General features: G+C 39.8%; 1 protein-coding gene across 1 annotated transcript in view; it reads left to right on the top strand.

Annotated features, from left to right (window-relative positions):
• rmc1 (regulator of MON1-CCZ1) overlaps positions 1-11,089 on the top strand; it is a 22,241-nt gene extending 11,152 nt beyond the window's left edge. Inside the window, exons 10-21 of the mRNA XM_039790716.1 lie at positions 542-650; positions 763-807; positions 1,136-1,189; positions 1,701-1,829; positions 3,840-3,946; positions 4,048-4,167; positions 4,975-5,052; positions 6,515-6,619; positions 7,935-8,003; positions 8,143-8,230; positions 10,347-10,484; positions 10,568-11,089. Coding sequence (XP_039646650.1) covers positions 542-650; positions 763-807; positions 1,136-1,189; positions 1,701-1,829; positions 3,840-3,946; positions 4,048-4,167; positions 4,975-5,052; positions 6,515-6,619; positions 7,935-8,003; positions 8,143-8,230; positions 10,347-10,484; positions 10,568-10,647 — 1,122 coding nt within the window. The 3' untranslated portion in view covers positions 10,648-11,089. The remainder of the gene's footprint in view (positions 1-541; positions 651-762; positions 808-1,135; positions 1,190-1,700; positions 1,830-3,839; positions 3,947-4,047; positions 4,168-4,974; positions 5,053-6,514; positions 6,620-7,934; positions 8,004-8,142; positions 8,231-10,346; positions 10,485-10,567) is intronic.
• The last annotated feature ends 1,249 nt before the right edge of the window (positions 11,090-12,338 follow it).

The raw sequence follows: 12,338 nt of genomic DNA, 5'->3' as shown, positions 1-12,338 counted from the left end.
TCTGTGGGTGTGTGTGTCTGTGGGTGTGTGTGTGTTTGTCTGTGTGTGTGTGTGTCTCTCTGTGTGTGTGTCTGTGGGTGTCTGTCTGTCTATCTATCTGTCTGTGTGTGTGTGTGTGTGTGTGTGTGTGTGTGTGTGTGTGTGTGTGTGTCTTTGGGTGTGTGTGTCTGTCTGTCTATCTATGTGTGTGTGTGTGTGTGTGTCTTTGGGTGTGTGTGTCTGTGGGTGTGTGTGTGTCTCTGTGGGTTTGTGTGTGTCTGTCTGTCTGTGGGTGTCTGTCTGTCTATCTATATGTGTGTGTGTGTGTGTGTGTGTGTGTGTCTTTGTGTGTGTGTGTCTGTCTGTCTGTGTGTGTCTGTCTGTCTATCTGTGTGTGTGTGTGTGTGTGTGTGTGTGTGTGTGTGTCTTTGGGTGTGTGTGTCTTTGGGTGTGTGTGTCTTTGGGTGTGTGTGTCTGTGGGTGTGTGTGTCTGTGGGTGTGTGTGTGTTTGTCTGTGTGTGTGTGTGTCTGTGTGTGTGTGTGTCTGTGTGTGTGTCTCCAGACGTCTCTGATTTTCGACATCAAGCTGAAAGAACCAGATACTGCCGTGAACATGCACCAACCTGTCCTACCTGCCCGATCCATACACCCCTACAGGATACCGCTGGCAGGTACACACACACACACACACACACACACACACACACACACACACAACACACACACACACACACACACACACACACACAGTGTGCGTATGTTCATGTTTCTGTCTCTCTGCAGGTCCAGCAGTCGTTCCCTCTCAGCCTCCTGTACCATGTCAGCTCTGTATCCTTTTACCTCTAAAACGAGAACATTTACTTAAGGAGGTACTTGTACTTTACTTGAGTATTTTCTCTTCATGCCTCTAGATACTTCTACTCCCCTACATGTATCTGACAGCTTTAGTTACTCAAATTAAGATATTTTTTTTACACACAAAACATAAGTTTGTAAAGGAAACTCCCCAACAGTTTATACAAGTACATATAGTACAATAGGTGATTGACAGAAAATTAATGTGAACCTATTTTGGAAGATAAAATAATTTTTCATGTTTTTTTCTTTTCTTTGTTTTTTTTTTTTGTCCCACATTGATCTTTAACCGACACTTCAGACTCTTCCTCCTGGAGCGTTTTCCAACCCGACATCATCATCAGTGCCAGTGAAGGTGTGGAGAACACACACCTAGGGCTGGGCGATATGGAGAAAATCAAATATCACGATATTTTTGACCAAATACCTCGATATCGATACCACAACGATATTGTAGTGTTGACTATTGGTGCTTTTACAAAATATTTACACAATCAGATTTTTGATAAATACTCATCACTATCATCTTGTTGTTTGAAATAACCAATTTATGACAAAGCAGCAGAGTAGCAGAAGTGTAAAAGATGTGAAGATTTCCAGCTGGTGTCCCAAAAACAGATGTGTTTTCTCCTCTTTCCACCACGATGAATGTGTATTTATTTAGTGAACAGTGTGTGTGTGGAGCAACATGGGGCCCTTCTTGTGTTCGTGGTCAGGTTTTTTTAAAATAATAATTGCAGTAAAGCTCTTTAAAACTACCTGGAGTTCAGAGTTATAGGACTTTTATAAAGATCTATAGATATTATGATTATTCTGTTCTTACTTCAACACTTATACATTAGAATGTGTCTCTCTCTGTGGGTCAGGTTACCTGTGGTACTTGCAGGTGAAGTTGCCTCCGGCTGTCAACCTGCTGCAAGACAAAGGCAAACTGATGGACTTCCTGTTACGACGGAGAGACTGCAAGATGGTCATCCTGTCTGTCTGCTCACAGAGTACGTCTGTCTGTCCGTCTGTCTGTCTGTCTGTCTGTCGTTTAGGGCTGAAACTAACGATTATTTTCATTGTCGATTTAATCTGTGGATTATTTTCTGGATTAATGGATTAGTTGTTTGGTCTCAAATGTCTCGTTTTGTCCACAACTCAAAAAAATATTCAGTTTACTGTCACAGAGGAGAGAAGAAACTAGAACAATATTCACATTTAACAAAGCTGACATCCGAATCAGCTCTAGGCGCTGCAGATGTTGTCCTGTGTGTCTGATTTTAAAAATGTCTTCATTTTAGCAAACTGCTCACAGAACATGTCAGTCTGTTTGTGGTGTTATTTAGATTCATTCATTTGAAAAGATATGATGTTAATTGTCTCAAAATGTAGTTGGGTCAGATTGTGTATTTGATCGTGGGGATGGGGAGGACAAATTTAAAAAATGTGTTGTATGTCCTACAACTTTTTCAGGAATTCAGGCTTAGAAAAATAACTGAAATTTGATCTGAAAACAGCTTAAAGCAACACCAAGTGAAAAATTGAGGATAAGATATACTTTATTGTCCCCCGAAGGGAGATTTCTTTTGCACTCTGTCCGTTCCGCAGCTTTACAAAGACAACACAACATACAGAAAATAAGCATCTCTCAACAAATACTCTCATGCAACACAGAACATGCTCTCATATACATTATACAGGTACGTATATAGTAAGCACATTAACTCCTCCTTTCATTGGCAGTTTCTAATTGAACGACCCTGTCGGCTGCATTCTCCCCAATAAGTGTAGCACAGCCCTTGCACAGTGAGATATTGCGCAACTAACATATTGCTCAACCCCAATAGATCTTTTTCATGGCAGACATGTTGACGTGTCCTAGTAGGAAAAGCACAGGTGTATTCAAAACCATTACTGATGGCTGCATTCCACTTAGGAGAGGTCCTGGTATTAAACCATTACTGATGGCTGCATTCCACTTAGGAGAGGTCCTGGTATTAAACCATTACTGATGGCTGCATTCCACTTAGGAGAGGTCCTGGTATTAAACCATTAATGATGGCTGCATTCCACTTAGGAGAGACCCTGGTATTAAACCATTACTGATGGCTGCATTCCACTTAGGAGAGACCCTGGTATTAAACCATTACTGATGGCTGCATTCCACTTAGGAGAGACCCTGGTATTAAACCATTAATGATGGCTGCATTCCACTTAGGAGAGACCCTGGTATTAAACCATTACTGATGGCTGCATTCCACTTAGGAGAGGTCCTGGTATAAACCATTAATGATGGCTGCATTCCACTTAGGAGAGACCCTGGTATTAAACCATTACTGATGGCTGCATTCCACTTAGGAGAGACCCTGGTATTAAACCATTAATGATGGCTGCATTCCACTTAGGAGAGGCCCTGGTATTAAACCATTAATGATGGCTGCATTCCACTTAGGAGAGGTCCTGGTATTAAACCATTACTGATGGCTGCATTCCACTTAGGAGAGGCCCTGGTATTAAACCATTACTGATGGCTGCATTCCACTTAGGAGAGGCCCGGTATTAAACCATTACTGATGGCTGCATTCCACTTAGGAGAGACCCTGGTATTAAACCATTACTGATGGCTGCATTCCACTTAGGAGAGGTCCTGGTATTAAACCATTACTGATGGCTGCATTCCACTTAGGAGAGACCCTGGTATTGTGCATGCTGACTCACTGAAATAGATGGAACTGAGCCATCGTTAAGGTTATCAATTTCAGCTGTGCTTTTCCTACTATGACAAGTCAACATGTCTGCTGGGAAAAAGCTCCATAGCCTAGGTATTGCACAAATGGCACAATGCCCTGACATAACGCATAACCCTAGTAGCCTACGTTTTGCACAAATGACACAAATGAGGAGTTGCCAGAGTCAATTTTAAGCAGCAATAACCGAGACCAAACAAACCCTGGTGCTCCTACACTAAACTGCGTAATATGTTGCAATTAAACTAAAATGTTCAGTTGTTTCCCCCACAGTTCTGGAGGGCGGGGAGAAGGGAAGTCTTCCTGTCGTGGCGACTGTCTTTGACAAACTGAACCAGGTGTATAAAGAATACCTGGAGGCAGAGCAGACCTACACCGCGGTGAGTTTATTAAACGTTTCTGAACTCGACCCTCCGTGCGACTGCCACCCACGTCTCCACAGACGTTTGTGTGTTTTATTTACGGTGTTTCGTGTTCGTAGGCGATGGAGTCCGGGCCGAGTCGAGGCAGCGCAGCACACAAACGTCCAGTCAGAACGCAGGCGGTCATCGACCAATCAGACATGTACACGCACGTCCTGTCATCCTTCACAGAGAGGAAGGTACATATTTAAACACACACACACAAACCTACACACTCGACTTATGAAGCTAAATGACTGGAAGAAAATGTTGTTTGTTTGTTAAATCTATTAATATGAAGTATTATTATGAAGTATTTTACAAAAGTCTGCTTGGAAATACAGTTGTACGTTTACAAGGTAAGCCGCCAATTTCAAGTACGTCCACACGAAGCCGGCTATCTCTGTGAATGTGTCTCATTTTTGGTTTTCTGTTGAAACTAAATTATAGTTTTTCACACACATGAAAATTGAGCTTTTTTTGAACCTCCTGATTGGATCGTTGTTAAAAGGGTTGGATTCAGATTCAAATAATTTAACTTCTTGATTGAGATATTTTACAAAAGGAGTTGTTGTCCTCCTTCAGGAAACGCAAGCTTTTCACCCTTGTGATGTCCTCGGGTCAAATTAGACCCGTTTTTTAAAGATTTTTAGATCGGAAATATGGGTTTCTTTCAACTAAAATGCCCCAAAATAACTTGGATTGCAAAACATGTATGTTTTATGCAACCCATGAAACATTCTTCACTAGTAAAATTCATGATTACCGCCATTGAATTTTGGTTGTTTTAATTTTAAATCCTTTTTAGGTTTAGGGACAAAAACCTTTTGAAAAAAGAACTTTAAAATACAGGTGACAGTTTAAACCAATTTGCTTTTCAGAGAATTAAATAAAGGACAGAAACAAGATAACTTAAAAGATATACATTTAATGTGTCTGTATGTGTGTGTGTGTGTGTGTGTGTGTGTCTGTGTCTGTGTGTGTGTGTCTGTGTGTGTGTTCTGCAGGGTGTCTCCCATAAATTCATCATCGCCGTGCTGATGGAGTATATCCGCTCTCTGAACCAGTTCCAGATCACCGTGCAGGTAAAACCGAGCAGAGTTGGGGCTCTCTCACTCTAGCTCGCCCAGTAAGAGCGTGCGCCCCATGTTGGGTCCTTTGCAGCGGCGCGGGTTAGAATCCGACCTGCTGCCCTTTGCTGCGTGTCATCCCCCATCTCTCTCCCTTTCAAGTCTATCCTCTGTCACTACATAATGAAGGGAATAGCCCCAAAAAATAATCTTTAAAAAAATAAAAGAAAAACGAGCAGAGTGACACCTCACCGTTTACACAGAAGATCTTTTCTTTTTGATTTTAAAGCAGGATTCTAATGAAATTAGGGCTGGGCAATATATCGATATTATATCGATATCGTGATATGAGACTAGATATCATCTTAGATTTTGGATATCGTAATATCGTAATATGACATAAGTGTCTTTTCCTGGTTGTAAAGGCTGCATTACAGTAAAGTGATGTACTTTTCTGAACTTACCAGACTGTTGTAGCTGTTCTATTATTTGCCTTTTCCCCACTTAGTCATTATATCCACATTACTGATGATTATTTATCTAAAATCTAAGTGTGAAGATATTTTGTTAAAGCACCAATTGTCAACCCTAGAATATCTTCGCAATATCGATATCGAGGTATTTGGTCAAGAATATCGTGATATCTGATTTTTCTCCTTATCGCCCAGCCCTAAAGTATAGAAAAATCAATGTTTGAAGACAAGGCAACAATTCAACCAGGTGTGGCAGGACATATATGAAGCCTTGTATGGTGACTGAGAGAAAAGTATGAGTATGATCATGTATGAGTGTGGTTTAAGGTCATGTGGAGTAGAGCAGTGTTTTTCAACCTTTTTTGAGCCACGGCACATTTTTTTACATGAAAAAAATCCCACAGCAAATACCACCAACCAAAAATTTTACAAAATGACACATTGTAGCCTAATAAGATCAGAATCTGTATTTTTCCTTTTTAAAAATGTATCCAGGCTTACATCGATGATCTCGGCCCTACTGCTTACATCCTGTCACTGCCACCAGGTGGCAGTAATTCTATTGTCTTCAATCAACAAGGTCATTATTGCGCTATACTGCCACCTACTGACACAGAATAGTCTTTAATTTCTCTGCCAGTCATCACATTGCAGGCACAGATGCGCAACAATGGCAAATTATTTGCAGTAACTCAATGGACCAATTAAGTAAAATCGGATAATTTCCCACTGCACACAGGGCGATCTCTCACGACACACAGGTTGAAAATCACTGGAGTAGAGGAATACTGTTACTAGTAGGAGTTGTACTCTGATTGGAGTATGAAATTACACAGTATGCTGGTATATGTATTACTTCTTGATGGAAATAATGAAAATAATTATAAAAGAATAAAGCAGGATTCTCTTTACATCGGTCTGTTACAGTTTCACATGAAATGTAGATGAGAAAACACATGAGAAAACTCAGCTTGTGTTCTAACTGTAGCGTTTGTGTGTTTCAGCATTACCTGTATGAGTTGGTGATAAAGACGTTGGTGCAGCACAACCTCTTCTACATGCTGCACCAGTTCCTGCAGTATCACGTCCTCAGCGACTCCAAACCACTGGTGAGTTCAAACTTAAACCATTTTTGGCCTTTCCCACTTATGCAAAAAAACAGCGGACAACTCTTTTTCCCCTTTTAGTCAATGTTTTTTTTTTTTTATCTATCTATCTAGATAGATAGATAGATAGATAGATAGATATATATACACACACACACACACACACACACACACACACACACACACACACACACAAAAACGTACAACAGATAAATCCCACCCAAAACGAACAGCAGACTCTGCATTGTCTTCAAACTAAGTTCAAAGCAGTATGGAAAAAAAAAAAATGTATATACACTATCGGTCAAAAGTTTGGGGTCACTTTGAAATTTCCATTCCACTCCATTACAGACATAATACCAGCTGATCTGAGTGGGTGGCTGATCTTTGATGCAATATCCTCATTGCCCATTATCAGCAACCATTCATCCAATGCTCCAAAGGCCCTATCTATAAATTGCAGGAATGTCTGACAGAGAGCAGCGGACCTTTGGCAGCTTAAATGTGACACACACCTCAGACCCACAAGCAATCGGCCCGTTCCAAACAGGCACATTTTCAACAGGCACTGCACTAGTCATTCTAAAAGGCTAACTGAGAAAACATTGGTGAACCCTTTTGCAATTATGTAAGCACATAATGTAATCTGAAAACTGCTGCCCTGGTTAAAAATACAATGCAACTGATCTCAGCTGGTATTCTGTCTGTAATGCAGTGGAATGAAAGTGACCCCAAACGTTTGACCGTGTGTGTGTATATGTATGTGTATATATATGTATGTGTGTGTATATGTATGTGTGTATATATATATATATATAAACTAGTACTGTACAAAAAATAAATAGCTAAGTATATACAGATTAAACCAAACACAGTGAAGTCAGAGTCTCTGCAGGAAGGAATGCAGTGGTCTCCAAAGTTGGAATTATGTTTGAGGTCGTAAGGGAGAAGAGACGATATCTGTGACCACCACGTACCGACCGTTGGGACTTGCGGGGCAGACCTAGCCTAGAAATCTAGACGCACCCTAGTGGCAGCAAATTTATTTTGCAGCCAGGGAGGGTCTAGGCACTCTCCGTTGGCTTGCGAGCTGGAAAAAACCAAACTCTGGTCAGGCCAATCACATCGTGTATAGAGTCGGTGGGCTTAATCAAGCTGAAAAACATAATTTTTTTCAGCTAGAAATTAAAGAATTATCAACAGATATTTGGTGTCCGTGTCAAAAAGATTTTCCAAAGTATGGTTTAACAGATAAAATGATGAGGATAATGTAAACTGTTTCTACGTTTCTTTTTAATATTGCTTTCTTTTTGTTCAGGCGTGTTTGCTTCTGTCTCTGGAGAGTACGTACCCTCCTGCACACCAGCTGTCACTGGACATGTTGAAGGTATCAAACACACACACACACACACACACACACACACACACACACACACACACACACACACACACACACACACACTGGCTTTAAATCATGGCAGACTTCTTAAAAGTGTCTTTATTTTCACTTTATTTTGTGTTTTTAGCGTCTGTCCACGGCCAACGATGAGATCGTGGAGGTTCTGCTGTCGAAGCAGCAGGTTCTGGGTGCGCTCAGATTCATCCGCAGTGTCGGTATGTCCGTGTTTAATTTATCCACCAGGATACAATCTCTTAAAGGTCCCATGACATGAAAATTTCACTTTATGAGGTTTTTTAACATTAATATGAGTTCCCCCAGCCTGCCTGTGGTCCCCCAGTGGCTAGAAATTGTGATAGGTGTAAACCGAGCCCTGGGTATCCTGCTCTGTCTTTGAGAAAATGAAAGCTCAGATGGGCCAATTAGGAATCTTCTCCTTATGAGGTCATAAGGAGCAAGGTTACCTCCCCTTTCTCTGCTTTGCCCGCCCAGAGAATTTGGCCCCCCCATGAGAGAGAGACATCATGGCTTTCAAACAAGCAAAGTGGCAGTTGGTCAAGGCCACACCCCCACCCTCCACCTTGCAGGATTAGGGGACCACTAAGGCCTATATAAAAGAGACTTCAGATACAGTATTAGGGGACCACTAAGGTCTATATAAAAGAGACTTCAGATACAGTATTAGGGGACCACTAAGGTCTATATAAAAGAGACTTCAGATACAGTATTAGAGGACCACTAAGGCCTATATAAAAGAGACTTCAGATACAGTATTAGGGGACCACTAAGGCCTATATAAAAGAGACTTCAGATACAGTATTAGGGGACCACTAAGGTCTATATAAAAGAGACTTCAGATACAGTATTAGGGGACCACTAAGGTCTATATAAAAGAGACTTCAGATACAGTATTAGGGGACCACTAAGGTCTATATAAAAGAGACTTCAGATACAGTATTAGGGGACCACTAAGGTCTATATAAAAGAGACTTCAGATACAGTATTAGGGGACCACTAAGGTCTATATAAAAGAGACATCAGATACAGTATTAGGGGACCACTAAGGTCTATATAAAAGCATCCAAAGAGCACCATGTCTCTTAGCTGCATCGGTTCATTTGAACTGAATTGTTATTCTTACTGTAAATTACAATACATACATAAACTATGACGACGGAGCATTAGGGCATCATCAAGGGGGAAAAAAATGATGGAGGATTATTATGATATTTCTTGATTTTGCATTTCGAGAATAAAGTCAACATGACGAGAATAAAGTTGACCTACCATTTCGAGACTAATGTCGAGAATAAATTCAACTCCTTTATCATTTAATCACATTAGAGAGACATGCCAGCTGCCATGTAGGCAACATAATAGATATGGGTTACATTGCCTGAGCCCCACTCCTTCAGGATCAAACAATTTGATCAGTTGTCTTATTGTGTCTTGTGATACAAAATGTGCGTAGGTGTAACCATGGATACCCTTATTGCATCTGTCCATTACAAGCTATTTCAGTTTGCAGGAATTTGGCCACCTCTTCCAAGTTTGTGTGGTTTCTCCTTCTGAACAGACCCAGTTTTCGGCACAATCTCTTCAAACTCCTAATACTTATCACCATACTGTGTTTATGCGCTAAAAGAGAAAGAATTTTCTTGTTATTAAAAAGTATAATTTCACGAGTTCACAAGGCATTTTGTAGAAGACTATAGGTAAAGCTAGTAGTTTGGTTTATTCTCAAAAGTCAGACTTGATTCTTGAAATATAAACTTTATTCTCGACATTTCGACTTTATTCGAAATGCAAAATAAATAATAAAAAAAAATCTTTTTTCCCCCTTGATGTGGCCCTAATGCTCCGTCGTAATATCGGGCTGCACGATATGACCTAAAATCAAAATCACGATTAATTGCACATTTTACCTCGATAACGATAAATTAACGATATTATTTATTTATTTTTTTATAAAAAAAATTTCCTCATTGTTCAAAATAGGCTCAAATATTGAAGGTGAATTTTTTTTTCTTCTAATTCAAAAGTGCTTATTTTTGTGAATTTAAAATAATTGAAGGAAACAGACACAAAGCGGGAACTATTATAGCTATTTATTGAAATGAAAATGTCTTGTGCAAAAAGTCACATTTTAGTTTTGGGATAAATGGGATGAATGGGATAAATACGTCGATAACAGCTTCAGAATTTCGATGTCGATAAATTTCCGATTAATCGTCCAGCCCTAACTACTACACTATGACTTCTGACTTTTTTTCGACACGCTATCTCTGCTGTTTTGATAATTGACTAACCCTAAAGTTTCATTGGGCGCAGGTGGCCATGACAACGTGTCATCCAGGAAGTTTTTGGACGCAGCGCGGCAGACCGGAGACCAGATGTTGTTCTACACCGTGTTCAGGTCGTTCCAGCAGAGAAACCAGCGGCTGAGAGGGAGTCCCAGCTTCAACCCCGGTGAGAGAAAACACACGGGAGAATTTAAGCAGCTGACATCTGTTTTTCTTTTTAAAGTGACTGACTGTCTCCCTCTTCTTCAGGAGAGCACTGTGAGGAGCATGTGGTTCACTTCAAGCAGCTGTTTGGGGATCAGGCTCTGATGAAACCCTCCACTGTGTGAACCTCCTAGGACCAAAACCCTCAGACTGTAAACTTGCCTGGGTCGGACTGCCTCTCCACCTGTTTAGACACACAGGAAGATCAAGAGAAGACCAATCAACATGGAGAACAGATCATCATGGGTTACATGCACACTCGTAAATCATTTCTATTATCCTGTTTCATGTTTGCACAAATAAACATCATATCCTGGTCATATAGTGAGACATGGACCTGATCCAGGTCTCTGACGCATGCAGTGGGTCATCAGTAAGAAAATCATACAATAAATAATTAAGTCTAATTGACTTATTTATGTAGAACACAAGATTTCCGAAACTTAATTTGAGTTGATGGAGTATCGGTATTATTATCAGTCCCTCCAGAAAAACGCGATCAAATTTTTTTAAATATGCCGCACTTTCGCCGCATAAATTGCCGATTTTCACGCAAAATATGCGGGGGTTTACATGATTTCATAATCCTCGCATTTTCGTTGCAAAAAAGTCCCATAATATATCTTTTTAGAAAGTTGAAAAATGTTGCGTTTACTTCACACAAGAGCAGCCATTTTCCCCTGTTGCCATGGGAACGTTATGAAGTGACGTAATTACGTGACGTGAACATCATCGAAAAGCAGGAATCACTTTTTTTTCTGTTTTTCATCAAACCGCAATTTTTGCAAGTTCCCGCATTTCATCAAAAATTGCATAAAATTGCATAAATATCATATAGCATATTCCATTGCATTTTTTAAGGAAACGTAACGCATAATCAAGGATTTTTGCCCGCAACAATCACAAAAAAACTCCAGAAAACATTTTTCTGGAAGGACTGTATTATAAACACATAAGTGTACTTTTAAAATACTGTAGAAAATACATGTATTATCTGCTGTTTTATGGTTAAAATCGAAAGTTATTTGTCATTAAAAAGACTGGGGAAACAAATGGAACATTCCCAAGAAGTAGTAATAGCTTACAATCCCAGAATATTAAGATTATCTACGCAGTATTTAAAATGTACGTATATGAACTTTGTTCTCAATATCCGGTAACTCCCCCCCCCCCGCCTACTCGGGAGAAATGTAACTGACCTGCTGCACGTCCTGCTGGTATCTTGTGTACACTGAGCCAGAGATGTACCTGCACAGGTGATCAGAAACCTGTAAAATGATAGAATCATGTTAACAGGAAACTCATAAAGATAAAAAATCTGAATATAAAAAACAGGAGGAAACTTGGACAAATGTTATTGTTAATATGATATTGTTATGATTGATTGATTGCAATGTTTGCATACTCACTGTAAGCAGCTCAGGTGATGAGTCACTGTGATGTCACCTATGGTGGGCGGGACCAGAGGCTGAATGTTGGGATGCCTGTATGAATATTTATTTAGTATGATGAATTATATTATTGTAACTAACAGTCACCACTTTATAGAGCTTTTTAGAATCAACGGCACTGAACTGTATGAAGTAAAAATGTAAATATGTTTTAATGCGCTGTTAAATGCTATTAAAAGTATAAATATATGAATGAATAATTGATTAAAGTGCAGGTGTTTGCAAAATGTCTGTGCTGTCTGTAGCATATGGAAAAGTCAGAAAAGTCAGTGTATTATGTCGGGGGGAAAAAAGTCATGAAAAAAAGTATAGTATGTAGAAAAAAAGTCATAATATAGTATCTCAAAAGTCATAGTATAGTGTGT

Source organism: Perca fluviatilis, chromosome 22 (genome assembly GCF_010015445.1).
Source record: "Perca fluviatilis chromosome 22, GENO_Pfluv_1.0, whole genome shotgun sequence".
NCBI classification, from domain to species: domain Eukaryota; kingdom Metazoa; phylum Chordata; class Actinopteri; order Perciformes; family Percidae; genus Perca; species Perca fluviatilis.
Note: the sequence above shows the minus strand (reverse complement) of the source record. Positions and strands in the feature narration are given on the sequence as shown.